General features: G+C 39.8%; 1 protein-coding gene across 1 annotated transcript in view; it reads left to right on the top strand.

Annotated features, from left to right (window-relative positions):
- LOC142486795 (uncharacterized) overlaps positions 1-22,062 on the top strand; it is a 66,452-nt gene that overhangs the window by 7,392 nt on the left and 36,998 nt on the right. The window contains exons 3-5 of the mRNA XM_075585291.1: positions 18,112-18,417; positions 19,811-19,888; positions 20,252-20,986. Coding sequence (XP_075441406.1) covers positions 18,112-18,417; positions 19,811-19,888; positions 20,252-20,986 — 1,119 coding nt within the window. The remainder of the gene's footprint in view (positions 1-18,111; positions 18,418-19,810; positions 19,889-20,251; positions 20,987-22,062) is intronic.

Raw genomic sequence — 22,062 nt, 5'->3', positions numbered from 1 at the left:
AAAATGGGGATTGAGAGTATCAAAGGCAGCAGACAGATGGAGCAGGATTAGTAGGGGAAAATGACCCTGGGATTTGACTTCATGTAGATTATTGGCTACTTTAGTGAGCACAGTCTCTTTAGAGTGAGCTATATGAAACCCAGATTGTAAAGGGTCTAGGAGGGCATGGGAATTAAGAAAGTTCAGGTTATTTTCCTTGTTTAGATTGCTAGATTAGAATTACATTTAAAATATATTTATATTTTATTTAGATATAAATGTGTTATTTATGACGGTAGTTCAGCTGTTATTCTACCCAGCTGGGCCTGATTGACTGGTTTACAGATAGCCGGGAGACAGGTCAGATGGTGGTGATAAAAGCAAAAAATGAAATCTTAATATTACCTTGCCCCAGGAAACTAAACTGAAATGGAAGGACAAGTCTGGATTGATTGACTGAGATAAGTCAGATGGTTAGTTGCCTTTCTCTGCTTAATACTAAATACAGTTATCTAACCAGTCAAATGAATTGTTACTTTTACAGCAGGGCCCCGGGTATACGGCGGGTTCCGTTCCAGAGGCCCGCCGTATAGTGAAAATCGCCGGAAAACGGATCCGGCGATTTTCAGTTCAGCGCATGCGCAAACCGGCATTTTTGCCGTTCTGCGCATGTGCGACCAATGCTCTGCGCGCGCAAACTACGTTATGCGCGCGCAAACTGCGGTCTGTGCGTGTGCGCCAGGCGCACCCGCCCATTCTGCATATGCGCGACTTAAAATCCAACATGGTGGCTCCCTTCTTGGTGCCGCCGTATCAGCGGATCGCCAAAAAGCGGAGCGCCGAGAAGCGGGGCCCTGCTGTACATACAATATAATTAAGTGATATTATTATTATTTATGTATTTTATGCCTCTCTGGCTTATCCCACCCTTCCTTCTCCGGCCAATGCCGCTACCAAATAGCAGGGGAAGGGAGAGGCCACTTTATCAGGAAAGGGGACGGGATCTGAGGTGAAGGAGAAAACCAAAAACTTATTTTTCCTTGATTTCGCCTTTGGCCTAAGATGGAGATTTTATTCCAGAGGTTCATGTGTGTCGAATTTCCAGAGTTCGGACTTGTTGATCTCTGATATTAATGTTAATTTTTCATTTATGTTTAAAAAATAAATATTATAATAATATTATCCTTATTTATTAATATCTAGTGAATTATGGGTCATTGATAGAGATGAACTGATAGACAGTGAGACTGGATAAAGATACAAATAATTATTGTGGTAAGGGTCAAATATAAAAAATTGATTTTTTTTAAGTGTTCTGTATTAATTTCCTGTACAATGTTTTACTACGTCCAAAATCCTTGATTTAAACATTTGTGGTGTTTTTCATCTAATAAAGTTTATGTAATGATATATTTTGTGTGTTAAATATTTCCTTTTATTAAATGTTGATTATACGTAACATTATCTAGTTTTTGATGAGTGGAATTATTCATTTAAAAATAATAATACTGTAAGCAGCAGAACCATTTTGGAGTTTACAGTGATGACCCCCTCACCCCTTATGTAAACCATGCTCATAGAGGATGAAATCTGCTGTATCATTCAATTTGCAAATCGTTCTCCATGGGAACCAACGCAGTGAGTTTTGACAGCTTCACTCTTGACACAGGACTTATGAGATAATGTATGTCTATTGTTTCAGTGCTCCATGTACAAGATTCCCAGTTGCTTGAAGAAGAAAAACTGTTGAGTTAAATATGTTAACGTATTGACACACTGGAAAATAAATTGTCCCCTCAAAAAGATATCTTCTATGAATACTAAATATAATAGTGTGTAAAAAAAAAAAAAAACTTATTTCAATATACACATTAACTTCTTGGACATATGTTACAGCACCTTACAGTAACAGGTTTGTAAATAAGATTGCCATTAGTTGGCAAGTATTATTGTTTATTTTGTAAAGCAATGCATACAAGCATTCTCCTATTTAAATATACACATGCATACTTAATATATACATTTCCCTCAACTATCGTAACTCCTACTACGGACTAAGCTTTATACACATTTATTGATACTCATTGATTTGCTAATCAATTTGCCAGATTTTACTCTGACAAAAAATTCCCAAAATGACGCTGATTATTGAAAATACAATGGTTTTAACTATAAACAACTGTATATTTGTAGAGAGCTCACAGTGTATTAATTACTGTACATTTACACAAGATAGACAATATGGGTCATATTTACGAAGAAGTGTTACTCTAGAAGACATCTTCTGGGCTGGGGGACAGCTTGAATTAGCCATACCCGGTATTTACTTAGCTGTGCTGGAAGGTAACATAGAGCAGCACATCTGAGTAAATACGGCCCAGTATATCTCTGCTATTTTGAATACACCACAATAATTGATTAATATGTTCGTTAGATGTAATTAATAACTGAAACTATTTAATGGGGTGTGTATCACATTGGTGGTAAGTTTCAATACCCCATGAGTAGTTTGTCACTTAAAATGACATTATTTGCATTATTGTAGCTTTACATAATCTTGTGTCAGAGTGACTTACAGGTCTGAAATACCTTCAGGCAGATGCTACTAATTAAAATAAATAGGCTTATTTATAGGCTTTAAGGGTCAATTTAGATTTCAATGCATGAATAAAACTGTCCCCTAAAATAATGCAATACTGTTAAATCAATAAAAATAGACATTGAATACATGTACAAGTAGAAACATATGTGAAATATTGGAAAGCTTATTGTACATATTACAAATGTCCTATTTATGTTTGTCATAGAACACATATTATTTTGTTTTGTTTATTATGTGTTATTGTCATGTTTAATAGAAGAATAACCTATGTTAAAGACATCTACAAAATAAATCTGTTTAAATGGCTTCTACAGACCAGCAACTTTCAGCTGCTAAAACATCTACTCAACAGAGGATGTCACAGCTTGTAAAAACAGAGCTGCACATCCTTTAGCAGTCTGGCAGCTAAAACAATAATTGCAGAAAAAAAATGAATTGGAGCAGCATATTGGCAAGAGAGAATTCCAGCAGAGTGACATAGCACAAGCCAGATGGATACAAATACTGCTGGTGTAATCGCAAGCACAAACTGAAAATACACTTAGAGAACTGAGGAAGCACTGTTGGAGCACAGGTGGCTGTCCTACATTAGATTTTGCGTTTACACCTCTAGAGCAAATGGTCGGATACACTTTCTACTTACTGTATACAGTGCATTTGGGGTTTTTATTATTGTGGAAAAAAAACAGAAGTGTAGCACATACCGAGTTCAGCAGTCTAAATAATGCATTACACATGTTATCTTTCATAACAAGGTAAATTTTACAATCAACGCTTGTACTTTTTTGCACATGAAAGCATATAATAATGTTGTAGCAATATAAACAAGAAAACACTTGTCTCAGCTGTTGCCTAGTCAGAAAAAAGGGCCCCAAGAGTATTGTGATATCATTTTAGATATATTTACTGTAATAATACTTTTGGGCCAGATTCACACGGCTGTGTTAACTCAGGGCTTATAACTGCACCTTATTACCGAAATCAGTCAGAGACGATCTTTCTCCTGGGGTCAACGTGTACCCACAAAACTAACCATTTGCAAAAAGAACTGCCGAAATACTTCTGTTTTGTATAGGCTGAACCTCACGTTAGAAACCTTTAGTGCCTATATTCGTTAAACATCTTAGCGCATTTTTGTCAACCAAATGTTGCACACGTGCGCAATCAGAGAAATATTGTGCACGCCCTTAACAAAAACAGCCACACATGCACGTTAACTGCTATAACCACCCATGTGCTAGGCATGTCGTGCTGGCCACGCGCATTACCTAGCTTTAACATGCATGTGCGTTAATAAACAATCAGGCATTTCAATAAAGCATAAATAGAAGTGAAAAAACATCTGTTGTTCAGAGCACAGACGCGCATTGAGTGAGCAACATGGCCCAGCAAGGCGCCAGTGAATGTGAATAGCTTCACTCTGTGTCGACTGTGTGAGTGGGTACTAGTATTATGTCTGTTCTGTTAGGTTATATTGTAACTTGCTCTTTACTGACAGCATCAGAGTAATGTTAGGTTAAAGCTCTGCAATATTTAATATTGTTGTAAGCTTTGAAATGAAGAGTTAATATTGTTACTATTTCCATAACCTAAATAATAGATTACAATGCAGAAGTGTCTATGCAATAAGGTTCACACATGCATTAAAGGGCTCTGATGTGTTCCAGAAAGAAAATATTGGTGAATAAATGTTTCTGTTATAACCTGGAAAGACTTGTATTTTGTGTGAGTGATTGCATGAATAGTACATTTATTTTGTGTAACCTCTAGGAGTGCGGCACTGTTTCCACTTCACTTTGGGGCTTTTACTAATAGGATGCTGCATGGGCTTTACATATTGGCTATGGATCTTTGCACACAAACAAGGACTATGCTCATAACAGTTACAGATGACACACACATTAGATAGTGTTGTGAGTAAGGCAGAGGTGAGATAGATTTCTGAAAATGGTTAACTGCCATTAAGAGTGAAAAAAATAGAATATAATTCTACTGTAGCATGAATCAAGATAAGGGAAAACACCTGAGAGTTATAGATAAGATTGGTGATAACAAATGGTCGCTGTAATATTATAACGTATGACACTGTATCTCATGTAGAAAGAATTACGTTTTGGGGGGTCATTTATCAAACTATTAAAATCAATGGTAGTTTAAGTGCAATAGTGCTCAATTGGCACTATTCATAGTTTCATGACTAATCCACTTGGTGTCACATTTCTGTGAGATTTTATTCTGATAGTCCTGGTCTCCAATGTACTGTACAAGAAGGATGAGTTTACGTTTAAAAACATTCAGAGAAGAGCCGCTAAAAATGTTCTGACTTTAGTTTGACATCTCTGTTCTAACAATGCATAGCTATAAATCGTACAAATATCTGGTTTGCAGTAACTGGTTTGACCTTTCCCATTCCTACTGGACCTTGGATATAAAAAACAGACTGAAGTAAGAAGGCCCTTTTGCTCAAAGAAGGCAACATACAAGACAAATAAATGCACAGAGAAAATCCCTGAGAATTTTTTTGCAATACTGGATCAACTACCTTGTAATAAGTGGAGGTAACCTAAAATGTTAAACTAGATCTGGTAAGATAAACATTAAAAAAACTTTAGCATTGTATTAACGTTTGTTTATATGCTCTTAAAGGGAAGGCTATGAATTACATGCTCTAAAAATTCACTACAATATATTATCAGACAGAAGATTTGCCAATAAGAATATCGAACTTGGAAAAAAAGGTTTTTGAGTTACAAATAAAAATCTGAGGGCCAGGATCATAGCCTATTCTGAATGGGAGATAGAGTATAGCAATGATGTGACATGGATAATATTCTATCTCTACACACATTTGGATTAGTGAGATTCACAATAACAAATAGAGGAGCATTGCAATGAGGACAAGGGTATTTGGAACAAACATTGTAGCCAACCAAGCTTGTGCAGAGAGCTGTAAAATAAGTTGATGGCAAGGTGGAGAGAACATGGGAGCCATGTGTAAGGAGTCCTTAAATCAGCTTGGGCTGTATGATCTGGAGAATGTGTAACTGTTTCCCCCACCCTCTGGGAGATTTCCCTGTTACTAGGTGTGTAGTGCTGAGTACCTGTTGGCTCACAGAAGCTCTGAGGTTCCGCCGTTGTTATTGGGGAAGACAGGACAGGCTTCTGGGGTGATAGGTGTTTTTTTCTTAGTCTTGGTGTCAGCGCTTCCATCACTTGCAGGCTCCAGGACTGCTGGAGGCAATCCCTGCAGGAGAACTCTCTGATACTCCCCCTGATAGACTGCAGACTTGGGTAGGAGTATATTGTATAAACTGAACAGCTTTATTATTCTCTCAGCAAAGAATGCAGCAACTGCATACTCTAGCACTCCAGCCTTGTGATGGTCCCTGGACTCAAGCCCCTAGGCATGGGTCCCAAAGGTCGGTCCTTGCTCTACCCCTACTCCCTGATGGAGCAGGAGGTATAGTCCTCACTCCCACTCCCCTAAGGGAGGGGATAGAAGGTGGCCAGAGCACTGCGCACACTCTTCTATGGGACCAGGGGAGAGACAACACTGGCTACATTTAGGAAGTGCAGCCCTTTAAGTACCCTGGGGGAGGGTCAAAGGGCTGAGCCCCTGATTGGGCAGAACACAAGCCTCAGCCCGCCTCCCCCCTTGTCAGTCAAGGGAGCTGCTTACTGCTGGGGAAAACCTGGATTGGGTCTAACACTGCCTGCACTGTACCAGGACTTACATGTCAGGCAGGATAGATTAGTAGCCAAGACATAGCTACAAAAGTCACAGTAGTGAGTAATAATAAGAGTACTATTGTTAGAAAAATACAGGACAGAAACATGAGAGGGTATTAATGAGGGTGAAGCCCCAATACTTTTGTTCACACTGCAGTGAAAGGGCTAGCAAAATGAAGAAAATGGCCTTTCAGTTCCTAAGCATCCTCCTCCTTATACAGACTTACACAGATAACAATTGATAAGCAGCAATCTTCTCAATTAAAACTGGTACTATACATATCTTAGTGTATAGCAGCAGCCTTTATTAAGGCTGTCAGTGCCAGCAGGGTCTAGGAACAAGATACTGATATATAAAAAAAAAAAAAGATGCCTATTCATTTAATTGCACACATTTCGCAATATTAAGTATTCAACAATCCGTAAAATAGATAGGCACAGATTGAATCTCACAACTTTTTTTCACTTACCCCATTTTGGTGAAATTCTGCTATTGGAAAATGTAAATATATGTCCTACTTCAATATGTTAGTCTGTGTCTACTTCAGGCGATATTGAGAACTGGGACAAATCACAATACTGCAAAACAGTGTGCACACCAAAGTAGCATATTACTGCAAAGCAAACCGTTACTGAATGTATATTTATTCACAACAATTCTCCAATAGGAGTATATTAACACTGCCAAATAGAATATGAATGTCAGAGCGGAGACAGTCCTCCTACCAAGACTTTTCAGGCAGCTGACCTTCTATAGTTAGTGGACACTGTGAAGATATTACTTTTACTTACAGTCTTACAGTCTTTCCCAGGACGCAGGACTAGGGTCCCCACCTGGTCCTAGGTTGTTGAGCAGATGGGAAAGGGGGATTTTTGCACTTCTCCTGTCAACAGCCATGTGAGTCTCTCCACCCTCTCTCACCCATTCTATCTATCCCCATTCTCTTTCACTCACTCTCTTACTCTCTCTCATCCTGTCCTTTTGCCACTCCTCCCTCTCTCTCACTGCCCCCATTCTCACTCTCTCTCACAGTCTCCCTCTCTATCCTCCCTGCCTCTCTTTTACTCTTCACCCTCTCTCTCACCCTGCCCCCGTTCTCTGTCACTACCCCTTTATTTCTCTACTCCCTTTCTCACACTCCCCCTCTCACTCTGCACCTCTTTCTCACATATCTCCTTACTCCCTTCTCTCATTCTTCCCCCTATAACCACACCCTTTCTCTCACTCCCCTCCTCCTCTCGAAATCTTACCTGGTGGCCTCCTATTAGGAGGGGTATTATGCGCCGGCCGGAGGCAAAAGTTGTGCCCAACTTCTGGGCCAGCTGAACTTCCGACATCGGCCTGCCGACCGACTTGAGGGGGTACGTTGGTTAGAGAATGCCCCACAATGGAAGGGAGCTCTTGCCCCGCAATGGAGGGGAGCTCAGGCTCCAAGGCGGATGTTGAACTGAACTTTCACCATCGACCAGCCAGGCCCCCTAGAGCCATTGGTCGATGGCAAAGAAACATTTGCCCCGACTCTTCCCCCTGTATGGTAGCCTTGGAGTCAATATTTAAATAACCCGCCCACTTCCCCATTTCCTGGCCAGGGGTAAGAAAAAACAAGAGTAAATCACAGCGGGGAGCCCATCAAAAGCAAATACAGTTTCATGATATGCAAATATGTTAAAAAAAATGTGAATGAAAAATAATTGACAGAAAATAAATGAAAAGGAAGTGACTATCAGGGAAATAATGATCTAATGCACAACTAATTATATTTGAATTGTACCCAGCTGTTTTCCAAATGGCTAAACCCCCGCCAATGTAACATTTATTAACAGGCACAAAGGAACACACTTCATAAGTTTCAATATAATCTTTTTCAAGAGGAGTGAAGACAGCAACAAAAAAGCTAATCAAAAAAATCCGGGAAAGGGGTAAAAAAGTTAAATTATAAACAAAGTGGGGAACAAAGTGAACAAGTGCAGTAAAAACAAATATAAAAAATATGTACTATATATAAATAACGTGTCCTCAACAAAGAATGAGAGAACAACCAGTGGTGGCAGCCGACACCCAATACTCTAATGGAAAAATTGTAATCAGACATATAATTTAAACCCCTAGAAGCAGTTGTATCTAATTTATAGGTCCAATATGTTTGTCTTTGTTTAGGCTTAAGTGACTTATTCTATATTGCCGGAAGTAGCCTTTCGGTCCATTTTCAGACTCAATAGAATTATCTCTGTGGTGTTTTATCTCCACCGCTTGGTGAATCCAACCCACATTCTGATAACCTAGTTGTGAAATGTGTTTCATTAACCTTAAATGCACGGAAACATGTAATTATCCTGATATACACAGCAAAGTCATCTCTCTTCCTAATATGATATGTAGAACAAAAGGTGTACAAACAGCGCTTATACAATCAACAAATGATAAAACCTTAGATAAATTGTCCGAATGGTAGTCCTGGAGCTGCCTGTTGAGATTGTTCTGGTATCTTGCACCCAGACTTGAATTTGTGGACAAAAGCAACCTCCTCTGGCGCTGAGGTGGGGACTTGAATTTTCTTCGTATAGACTGTGACCTCAGGAAAAACAAAAGACAAAACATGCAGGAAGCCTGCAATAGTGTATTACCCAAGGGATACAAAACATATATAAGGAGCAATTTATTAATTGAATTATCTATAAAATATACATAAAAATATACATAAAAATTATATAAAATATATGAACCAGTGCTTGGCACTGACTGGTGATGTGAACAAGCTGCTTGCACACTATCACAGTGGGAGGCTTGAAATTTGTGTCCAAGACTTCTGATCTTTGCTCCGCCTGGTAAAAATTGAAAACCTACTCACCAGATGTGAATAGGTCAAATGCACTGGTTACTGGTCTTTAAGGCCGGGATGCACCGTCCGCCTGGCGGTGTTTGCGTCTCCTGCTGCCGGGATCCTATCTTGTGCTCCGTCGTGAATCACTTCATGGAATGCACCCGATCCGCTCGCGCAATGACGTCACCAATTCTCGTCCACTGCTACGGTGTCCCAACAGTACCAAAAACCATCCAACGTGTTTCGAAAGCTCTATTGGTGTCTTTCTTCGTCAGGGATATGTGCTGAAAGCATCTATGCTGCTTTATATCTCAGTTTTTGATTGCAAACGGTCCATGATTGGTGTGATTAAATTAAAACAGTGTGATATCAATGTCTCTTGATTCAGATATTTGAAAGAGTATACATGATTTAAAATAGAGATGGAAAACAGACTGCAAGAATATTAATACACTGCAAGAATGTTAATACAATTGGGAATCTTTCACATGTAGACTATAGATGAATTGATCTTCTCTGTGTGAAAATGAACATGTATCTAATACGATGTTGTATTAACAAACATATTTGTTGTTAATTAAGTGACTAATTATTTAAGTCATACATGTTCATAACCTACACAGAGATGTCTGTTGGAAATTATCATGATGTAATGCATATCATGGTGTCATATAGGGCATATTGCCATGCACATATTATGTACAGTCAAATTAACCCAATCATACCAAACAAATCATAGTGGATGTAGAATGGAAATACATGTGGAATATAAATACATATGGATTGAAAATACATTGATTAGTTGAAAAAATACATTAAACATAGTTAGAGACATAATCACAAAGTAGATCATATGATAACACAGTAGTTATAACGAAAGAGTGCGGTACTTGGTATGGTGACCACAGTCATGGGTATATTCATAAATTAGATCCATAAATAGATCCATAAATAGATACCATCAAGGAAGGAAAAATGGCAAATATATGTATGTACAGTGCTATTGAATGGTGATAGTGCTAAATTAGATTAGTATGTGTCTATAAAATATGTGATGAACTAATTCATAACTAAACATTATAGGTGTTTATTAAATTATAATATTATATAATGTGATTATTTTACAATTGTTCCATCACTATTTGATGAGTTATTGAAAATTTGGTGAAAGAAATGTATATAAATTTATATAAAGTGATAAATTATTTTTAAGAAATTTATTTAAAAAGGAAATTTTTTTAAGTGAACAATTTTTTTATTATATATGAAAAAAAATAAAAATAAAAAGTGAACAATTTTATTAAGTGAACAATTTTATTATATATATATGGAAAACCTTCAGTTACTCTATGAGGAGAAGCCATATGAGGAGAAGCAATATTATGGAACTGTAGTCTAGTCGGCAGACAACATGTTTTGTAGTTATTGATTATAGAAAAGCTGATAGATCAAATTCGATGTTTAGACCCAATGGACTAAGTGTTTTTAATTCGAATATCCAGAATGATTCCCTTTTCGAGATGAGGTTAATTTTATCTCCACCTCTATTGCTGAAATTGGGACACTCAATGGCATGACACTTAAGACCTGTGGGGCTCTGAGAGTGGAATGTTTTAAAATGCAGAGATACATTATGTAATTCAAATCCCCTTTTTATATTGTAGATATGTTCTCCTAATCTTCTCTGCAGTGTTCTACCCGTACGGCCCACATATTGTAGACCGCACGGGCATTCTAACAGGTAGATCACGAATTGGCTATGACAATTAATAAGGGTTTTAATGGGGTATTTTTTATGTGTGTTGTTTGATACAAAATGTTGGGTTCTGATGCTATACTGACAGGCTATGCATTTGGCACAAGGATAGTATCCCCTGATGTTGTGTTTGGTGGTGTTGTCTTTATTACTAAAGGGGCAGCTAGGTGACAAATATGTTTTTAGATTGTTAGCTCTTCTGAAGTATATTTCGGGCTTATCTCTAAGGTATTTATTTAATAATTCATCTTGTTTTAATAAACCCCAATGTTTGGAAAAAATTTAATAATTTCAGGTGCTAACGTGTTATACTGTGTAATAAATGCTACTGTACCTTCACTATTTTCATGTTGTTCTTTTGGTTTATATTTTATTAGGTCAGATCTTGTCATGTTTCTCACAGTTTCTACTGCTAAATCTAATTGATGTTTATTATAGTCACGATCTAAAAATTTTTGTTTGAGATCTTGTGCCTGTTGTTCAAACATACAGGGATCAGAGCAGTTTCTTTTGATCCTAACCAGCTGACCTTTGGGGATATTTTTTATCCAATTAGGATTATGGTTACTGCTGGCTAGGAGATAATTATTGGACTGGACTGGTTTGTAGTACGTTTTTGTATGTAGAGTGTTATTTTCAACATATAATTGAAGGTCTAGGAATTCAATACTGGTTTTGCTCTCTTTGAAGGTGAATTGAAGATTTCTATTGTTATTATTCAAAAAAAAAGTTTAAATACATTCAATTCTAAAATGGACCCCCTCCAAATAAAGATAACGTCGTCTATGTAGCGCCGCCATAGGACCAAATTCGCCCCCAGCTCTAGGTTGGACCAGATGAAATCGTCCTCCCACTGCCCCATAAATAGGTTCACATAGCTGGGAGCAAATTTGGTCCCCATGGCGGTGCCACATACCTGTAAATAAAATTTGTCCATAAAAAGAAAATAGTTGTGTTTTAAAATAAAATCAATTGAAACTAATAAGAATTTTGCTAGTTTTAGTGATATTATTTTATAATGTTGTAACTTGGATGCTACAGCATCACAGCCCTTCTGATGTGATATTACAGTATAGAGGGAGGTTACGTCTGCCGTCACCATTATGTATTCTTCATGCCACTCCATGTCCCCTAAAATTTGTAGAATATGGGTAGTGTCTCTAATATGGGATCGTAACTTAACTACATACTGCTGCAGATGATGGTCAATGAATTCTGATAGGGATGAGGTCAATGATCCTATACCCGATATTATTGGGCGACCAGGTGGTCTTTGTAGATCAATTTTTACCAGGCGGAGCAAAGATCAGAAGTCTTGGACACAAATTTCAAGCCTCCCACTGTGATAGTGTGCAAGCAGCTTGTTCACATCACCAGTCAGTGCCAAGCACTGGTTCATATATTTTATATAATTTTTATGTATATTTTTATGTATATTTTATAGATAATTCAATTAATAAATTGCTCCTTATATATGTTTTGTATCCCTTGGGTAATACACTATTGCAGGCTTCCTGCATGTTTTGTCTTTTGTTTTTCCTGAGGTCACAGTCTATACGAAGAAAATTCAAGTCCCCACCTCAGCGCCAGAGGAGGTTGCTTTTCTCTTCCTAATATGATGTTTATGTTTATAAAGCCTTTTCCTCAATGTATTGTATTGTATGTCTTTATTTATATAGCGCCATTAATGTACATAGCGCTTCACATTAGTAATACATGTGGTAATCAAATAAATAACAGATAATATAAATAACAGATCATGGGAATAAGTGCTTTAGACATAAAAGTAACATTTCGGAAGAGGAGTCCCTGCCCCGAGGAGCTTACAGTCTAATTGGTAGGTAGAACGTACAGAGACAGTAGGAGGGAGTTCTGGTAAGTACGTCTGCAGGGAGCCAAGCTTTATGTATTGTGTTCAGAATATCCACAGTGCTATTCATATGCTTCTTTAAGCAAGTGTGTCTTAAGGTGGGTCTTAAAGGTGGATAGAGAGGGTGCTAGTCTGGTACTGAGGGGAAGGGCATTCCAGAGGTGTGTGGCAGAAAGTGAGAAAGGTTTAAGGCGGGAGAGGGCTTTAGATACAAAGGGGGTAGAAAGAAGACATCCTTGAGAAGAACGCAAGAGTCTGGATGGTGCATAACGAGAAATTAGGGATGAGATGTACGGAGGGGCAGAAGAATGTAAAGCTTTAAAAGTGAGGAGAAGAATGGAATGTGAGATGCGGGATTTGATCGGAAGCCAGGAGAGGGATTTCATGAGGGGAGATGCTGAGACAGATCTAGGAAAGAGTAGAGTGATTCTGGCAGCAGCGTTTAGGATAGATTGTAGGGGAGACAGGTGAGAGGCAGGAAGGCCGGACAGCAGGAGGTTACAGTAATCAAGACGGGAGAGAATGAGGGCCTGAGTCAGAGTTTTAGCAGTCGAGCAACAGAGGAAAGGGCGTATCTTTGTTATATTGCGGAGGAAAAAGCGACAAGTTTTAGAAATGTTTTGAATATGAGGGTGAATGTGAGAGAGGAGTTGAGTGTGACCCCTAAGCAGCGTGCTTGGGCTACTGGGTGAATGATTGTAGTTCCAACAGTAATGTGGAAGGAGGTAGTAGGGCCAGGTTTGTGAGGAAGTAGTAGTGTTAATAGTCTATCCAACATACAGCTGGCCAAAGGGACATTTGTGTACATATAGCAAAGATGTGGACTAAAAAGTACTCTACTGTACTGGGTGAAGGATGTATTCGTTGTGTATTATACCATTGTCATGGCAACAGGATTGACACAGGACAGTACCATAAATCATCTTAGACAGTAACGTCTGTTTTTATCGTTGGCCACCCAAATCTATCTGCTTTAAAAAAAAAATGTTATTTATTATGTTATATTATATAGTATGGGGTACAGAAAAAAAAGTAGTGTGTAGGGAGAATTGGGCAACAAATAATATAAGGGGGGGGGGAGTCAATCATTTAGTAAGGTTAAGATTAAACAAGATTCTCATGAAAATCTATTGACAAATTGCTAGGCAGGTCCTCGACTAACCTGCATCTTTAATAGGGCTAAACTCACTTATCCTGTATGGATTAAATGTCTTTCGGGAAGGCTAAAATCCATGGGGATCATATCCTCGCAAACGTAATCATGGAATATTGCAGCGAGTTTTTCCATTTTTAGCACTTCTCACCTTTTCCATACAAATTGAAGGTGATGGCATATTTGTAAACCATGCAGCCGTCAGGAGATGTGCCATTCATTTATTAGTGTAGGAAGGGATATCTGGGATTGTTTTACCCAGGATCATTGTCAGAGGATCAATCAGGATTTCAATCCTTAGGGTTTGATGGATCAGTGCTTTCATTTTCACCCAGAAAGGAATAACTTGTGGACATGTCCAAAATATGTGACACAGCATGCTCCTGTGTCCACAGTCTCTACAACAGAACATGCTAGTCTCTCTCTCTCTCTCTCTCTCTCTCTCTCTCTCTAGATATATATATATCTATATATATATATATATATACAGTGTTCGACAAACCCAGTCACCTGCAGGCCCCGGGCGAGTGGATTTGACCTCGTGGCGACCTCCTCATGGCCTCCCAAGCAGCACACGCATTTTTTTAAAAATTCCCCTGCTCGTGCTGACAGGACTTGGCAGTAGCCAAGAATTTTTTTTCACCCAGGCTCAGGCTACGCAGGCACATCCTCTTCCTTTCTGCTGCTTGAAGAGGTTAGCCCTCCATTGCATCCCCGCTCCCCCCGGTCCCCACTTCCCCTCCCGGTCCCCGTGTCTGCCCGTGGGGTGGGTGATGGTAGCGGGGGTGTTCCCCCCGGTGCCCATTCTCCTCCTCCTCCCTCCTAGGAGCGCAAGTGCAGTCCTCGCTGCCTCCTTCCTGTGAGCTGAGGGAGAGGGGGGCGGGGTGTCATCTGTGGTGTCGGCTTCTTCCGTATAAACTTTCTAGTGAGCTACGGGAGGTGTGGGGGCTGGGGGGAGATGCTGCTTCTTCTGCTCAACGTTGTGTGTGTGTGTGTGTGACAGACAGTGTGTGTGTGTGTGTGTGTGACAGACAGTGTGCGTGTGTGTGTGTGTGTGTGACAGACAGTGTGTGTGTGTGTGTGTGTGTGTTTGTGTGTGTGTGTGTGTTTGTGTGACAGACAGTGTGTGTGTGATAGACAGTGTGTGTGTGTGTGTGTGTGTGTGTGTGTGTGTGTGTGTGTGTGTGTGTGTGTGTGTGTGTGTGTGTGTGTGTGTGTGTGTGTGTGTGTGTGTGTGTGTGTGTGTGTGTGTGTGTGTGTGACAGACTGTGTGTGTGTGTGTGTGTGTGTGTGTGTTACAGACATTGTGTGTGTGTGTGTGTGTGTGTATGTGTGTAGGACACCAGAGGTACCCCCCAATCAGTCATCCCCTCCCCACCCAGTAACCCAGTCAGGTACCTCCTCCCCACCCAGTCACCCCCCAGTCACCCCTCCCAGTCAGTCATTCACCCCCCCAGTCAGTCAGTCACCCCCCAGTCAGTCAGTCAACCCCCCAGTCAGTCAGTCACTCCCCCAGTCAGTCACCTCCCAGTCAGTCAGTCAGTAACCCCCCAGTCAGTCAGTCACCCCCCAATCAGACAGAGAGAGAGAGATGGGGTGCACAATAACGCCTGTTACATCTGAACATTTAGATTACAAATATGAAGGAGGTTGTAAATATAAAAGGTATAAAAAAACAATGTGCGGTTATATAAAATGTATGTACTTGTAAAGAAAAGGCCATGATGTACAGTATGATCTTGGACCTTTCCAGTGTATACATATTATTTTTCTATAGTTTCAATGGTTTTAGAATTCCTAATGAATGAAATTGTTTATTTAATAGACTGCCGAGCTCATTAGTCCCATATGTAGTAGGTCACCTGATGATTAAAATGTCAGCACTGTTCTTTTTGCATCCTAATAAATAAGTACTGTTTTTCTCTTCTTCTCATATTGTTGGGGTTACATTTGAAACAGCATGAAGACAGGTAAGAAAATGTAAATATTGGTCATTAAAAAATACAGTATGATGTAATTGTTTTAGGTCAAAGGGCTGAAAGTTAGCAAGTATCTGGTAATATATACTAAGGACAATTTACTAACATGACTCCATATTTTCTATATTCTTAACGCAGTAACGCTTCATAAAGCTCCTCTGTTTATTCTCGTATAATTTTTTTATATTATTTGAACGACACAATTTTCATCTCCAGGGACACCCCTGGTTCCTGAGATACTTTGGGGGCTATTGTCTCCTCTTCTTCCTGGGTGATTGGAAATGGCCAAACAACGGGCCAATGGGAAGCCGAAAAATCTGACGTTGCATCTTTCTGAGGCTGCAATTTTTAAAAATCCATACAGTTCACTGGCATCAAAAACTGTAAGTACCTCATGAATTAGGAGGCCACCAGAGCTGAAATAGGGGGGTTCAGCTCCAATGGACGATTCAGTACAAATACTGTAATAAATTAGATGGATACTGAATGGGATAAGCTGCTTTAATCTGCGTTAAGGGAGTCGATTAGATAATGTTTGATTATGTTAGAATATCGTTGTGGCTACATATGACATTCTTTATTTATTTCCTACGTACTGTATATATGAACCCGATCTTTAAAGAAAGCAACTCAACTTAAAGTCTTCATTTATCCCTGTAGGTGTCATAGGGCCTCATGCAGTAAGCGACGATTATGTGAAATCGGCAAGCTTATCGATTAGTCATGTTATTGGCGTTTTTCCCTCTCCGTATGCAGTAAGTGCCGAATACATGCAAAATCAACCAGAAAACAAATCCGCCCACTCTCACGATGATGAGCCGATCACACACAGGTGTATCGGCGTGCGTGGCGGGGTGCTGTTAGGTTGCACAATCACAAATCTTGCTGAATCAGGCGAAACAAGCATGTTTTTGATTGCGCGCCATATTTAAAGGCAACGTGTACTGCTAATCATTCTCTGTGTTGTTGGGAGTGAGAGAGAGAGAGAGACGCACAGAGCTGGACGATTGAAGATTTGCATATTGACTGAGAGACTTGTTGTGTATTGGGTGAGCTTTGTCCTTTGTTGTTTTGTTTACATCTTTGTCTTGTTTTATATGTGGAAGTGGGTCGTGTGATTGCCTGTACATTTCTTGTCTGTTTTTTGTGAGTGCTGGAAGTATGCCCGCAAAGCGTGGGAAGAGTGATGCTGGTGGGAGTGGGAGTGCTACTCATGGGAGTACGCGTCGGAGTGAACGTACTGTTCAGGGGAGTGATGTTGCTGGTGCACCGAGTGGTGTTGCTGGGAGTGGGAGTGCTGTTGCTGGGAGTGGGAGTGCTGTTGCTGGGAGTGTGAGTGCTGTTGCTGGGAGTGGGAGTGCTGTTGCTGGGAGTGGGAGTGCTGTTGCTGGGAGTGGGAGTGCTGTTGCTGGGAGTGGGAGTGCTGTTGCTGGGAGTGGGAGTGCTGTTGCTGGGAGTGGGAGTGCTGTTGCTGGGAGTGGGAGTGCTGTTGCTGGGAGTGGGAGTGCTGGTGCTAGGAGTGTGAGTGCTGGTGCTAGGAGTGTGAGTGCTGGTGCTAGGAGTGGGAGTGCTGGTGCTAGGAGTGTGAGTGCTGGTGCTAGGAGTGGGAGTGCTGGTGCTGGGAGTGCTGCTGGTGGCGCAGTTGCTGATGGGGTGTCTGGTGGTGGCGTGCTTGCTGGTGGCCAGCTTTTGGAGGCTCTTCCATTGGAAGAAGGAGAGTCCAGTCAGCACCAGCCAAGCTCTGACCCTAAACCTGCTCGGAAAAAACGTGTGGAGAAGCCACGTAATCCTCGCTTCAATGACCAGGAAAATAGGGCTCTTGTCACTGGCATTCTGGAGCACTATGACAGTCTCTATGGACATTTAGTAGGTAAGTGTAACTTTACATTTATTATTCAAATACATGTGATCCTAGGTCATCTGAGTTTTGTTCATATGCAAATATGGGTACACAATATCTTTCTATGTTCATTAGTGTGGAAACACAGCTTTTTATCATGCCTTACAAGGACAAATAAACACAGGCGGTCAATTTGCCAGAACTGCATACAATATGAATGCAACCTTGCTTACATGTATAGGTTTAGTAGTGAATGCTCATGTGCTGCACATATTACACATAAAACAGCATGTTTGCTATCTCTTGGAACAGCTAGCAGTGTAGGAAACTGGTGCTTATATTATTATTAATTTACCTCATATCTTTTATATGTTTTTCAAGGGCGGACAAGTGCAGCAAGCAAAAAAGAAATGTGGGACACAATAGTCATTGGTGTCAATGCCTGTGGGAATAGTGTCAGGGACAAGTATCATTGTCGGAAAAGATTTGATGATATTAGGTCCAAATTGAAAAAGAAAATACAAGACCAACGCGTGCATGCTACTGGCACTGGAGGTGGGCCCACACCACAACGTCTCATATTGACTCCATTGGAGGAGCTGCTTCGGCCAAAATTACTTACCGTCGTCGTGGAAGGCTTGGCTGGTGACCGTGACATTGGAATTTATCCGTCACAATTTCCAGCAGGTGATAAATATTACTGTACTAGGCGTGTCGTTGCTTACAGTTATTTTGCATATTTACACTGCTTTTTATACTGTCTTCACAATATAAGCATACCTGCATCTATATATGTATATGTCTGATTCTGTATATATATATCTCAAAATAGACATATATGTAGTAGTCCTACTAAAAGCAGTAACTAATATAGCACGTGCCATTGCGTGCTCATTTACATGTGAATTCCCAAAATGCATAGCTGCAGTGGAAGCAATTGATGGTGGGCGAAGCTGGGGAACAACAGGGTAGTACACATGTGTAACACATGTTCATGAGAAATTATTAGTAGCTACAGGTACAGAACAGAAATATGTATCATATTATTGTGTATTTTATTGATTTTACTCCGACAAACATGACATTACTGCCTATTTTAAGCATGCATCAAAGAAATTGCATGTAACGGCCTACAAACATCACTGGCACTAACACATCTATAGTTGCTTATGAAAAGGTCCATTTTTGCTTTATGTCATATACAGACAGCATAATGAGGCACACGTATCATATGTTATGTCATTGTTTTCATAACTTAAACACTGCAGATGACTACTTAGCTCATCTACCATTGTGTTAAAGCAGCTGCAATTAATATCTCATCACAGCATACACTTCAACAGAGGGGGTGGGGTTCAGCACACACACTAATTACAGCCTCATTTCACGGTCAACTTAGTTCACACCATTTGCACCTGTTTCAAGTCATTGAAAGGTGTGGCTGATTAGGCTTTTTGGGGAAGGGAATACCTTTCTTACAACCTGAATAGCACAACTGAAGTTAATCACACTCATTTGAAAGCTTAACTCTAGCTACTAAATGCCCCAACAACTCATTACTTATCAAAGCGTACGTCACACATTAGTTCACTCATATCTATAGTTGAACTACTATGAAAGACACATTATCACACACTGCATGTGTTGTCTTGTTGAGTCACAGCCACATTCAGGTGTGCCACATCTTCGATTAATGTACCACACATATCCTCTACCAAAAACAACACTTTTTGCAATATGACCACCTTCATGATAACTATTGTGAATGGTCATCTCATGATAGTTATGTACATTATGATACTGATATCACTACACAACATATGATTTTTAGGTACAAATTTAATGTATTTTTCCTCACGCATTACTGCAGAACCATAGTATGTTGTATGTTAGGGAACTCAAAAGTTCTAAGTACACAGGCATGTACATTGTTATTACAACTATTTATGTTCACTTTCACACACACATTTTGGGTTAAGGAAATGATGCTGTTAGATACTCATAAATACAGAACATACAATAACTGTTTGTTCAATATTTACACATGTAAATGTAAAACTAATGTTATTGTTATATATAGTTGCCCCTGGAGGACATGTGTCACCTGAGATGGAACAAGTGTCTTCACCTGGGTCAGCCAGCTCAACACTACTAGAAGGTGAGTGTATCATTTGCTGGCCATATAATATGTGCTCTTCTATATGTTATGTTGTCATGTGCATTATTTGTTTTGCACATCTTCTTTAAATAGGATTACTTAGTGTCAGTGAAAATTAAGTGTAAGGCAACATGTATTGTGTTAGTGATGTTAATTATCATGTAGGACTTCTGAGTTTAGAGCAACTTTTCATTCATTCATATTTCATACTGAGTCCAAACATTATTCGTAAGTCAAGGTAGTTTTTAATGAGGTTATAAAACGTATGCTAACATGTTAGGTGTTACTTAGGACACAGTACAATTACATAGTAACACAGCATACATTAACATGCCATTTAATAATGTGTACATTTCTTTTTAGAACATCATGGTGATGAGGATGATGAGTATGATGAGGATGACGCCACAGAAGAGACTGAAATACAATCATGTGACCATGAAGAGGTGCCAATAGAAACTGTTGTACCGCCAAATCGTCCATCAACTTCCACATACGATGCAATTGTAGCTTCAGAGGGAAAAATAGTGGACGCAGAAAATCGTCGCCATTCAGACATGATGACAGTGCTGGAAAGGATGATTGGACTGCAGGAAGAAACAGTATCACAATTGGCACATCTCCACAGAGTCTTCATTGAAGTGCCTAAACAGTTGCAAAAAATCAACACCTCATTCGAAGCATTAGTTGTTCAGCAAACACAAGCTAATTACTGGAGAATGACTAATGTACCACAATTCAACACCTCCCAGCCAGGATCTGTTCATGCAGGTCAGTTTTCACCACATTCATCTGATATTCATTCACCAGGCCCAAATGTTACCGGTCAAGTAGCAGACATTGCTGTGCAGGTTCCTGATGACATCCTACCGCTGCCATCTGTACAAATTCAGCAGCAGACACCTACAAAGGAGGCGACAAAAACAAAACAAGACACACATGAAACAGACCAACCATCACTTGTGCAGTGTCTACCAACTTGCTCACATGTGTCACTGGGCACAAGCCCTGTCCGTGAACAGTCACTACCCAAAAGCCCTGTAGGTGAGTCGCTGCCCAAAAGCCCTGTAGGTGAATCGCTGCCCAAAAGCCCTGTAGGTGAGTCGCTGCCCAAAAGCCCTGTAGGTGAATCGCTGCCCAAAAGCCCTGTAGGTGAATCGCTGCCCAAAAGCCCTGTAGGTGAATCACTGCCCAAAAGCCCTGTAGGTGAGTCACTGGCCACAAGCCCTGTAGGTGAGTCACTGGCCACAAGCCCCGTAGGTGAACAGTCACTGGCCACAAGCCCTGCCCGTGAAGTGCCAGAGGCCACTCAAAGTGGCTCTGTTGTGCCTAAAGTTGGTGGCAAAAGAAAAAGGAAAATTCAAGAGACAACAAGCAGGCCTGTTACTCGCTCGCAAAAGGAACAAAAAAAATAAATGTTATAATTCAGAAAATATGTCTTTGGCCTTGTTTTGTTGACTTCAGATTATCTAATTACTATTGTATGTATGCTGAAGACTGTGTTGTTTCCAAACTTTCAACTATGTTCTTGTACACGTGAAGTTTTGGAAATGTTAACACTCATAATTAATTGTGTTATAAATATTTATGTTGTAATCGTCTGTTCAGTAATGGTCCACCAGGAGCCAGTTGCTAAGTTTAGAGAAGCTGCCATTGACTTTGCAGCAAAACATTGCATTTGGGTGTGTTAATTGATGTAAGAATTGCATATGCATATTAGTCACATGCAATTATTAAAACACCTAAGTAAGTGCAAACATCTTTCTTGTACGTGTACAGCAGGATTATGTGTAAATTATTACTTACCTTTGCCTTGCTTGGCCATTGTAATTTTGTCCTTTAATCAGTTGTGTGTTCGTTTCTATAACATCTCAGAATGTATAATAATATATATACACACACACACACACACACACACACACACACTGAGTGAGTGTGAGTGTGAGTGTGTGAGTGTGTATATATATATATATATATACACACACACACACACACACACACACACACTGAGTGAGTGTGAGTGTGAGTGTGTGAGTGTGTATATGTATATATATATATATATATATATATATATATATATATATATATATAGTACTATATAAACTGGTATACACAAACTAATACACTTCATGCTTCCTTGTGAAAACACTATTTTAATAATACAGGCCTAATGT

The sequence above is a fragment of the Ascaphus truei genome, chromosome 1 (genome assembly GCF_040206685.1).
Source record: "Ascaphus truei isolate aAscTru1 chromosome 1, aAscTru1.hap1, whole genome shotgun sequence".
NCBI classification, from domain to species: Eukaryota; Metazoa; Chordata; class Amphibia; order Anura; family Ascaphidae; genus Ascaphus; species Ascaphus truei.
This window is presented reverse-complemented; position numbering and strand designations above follow the sequence as displayed.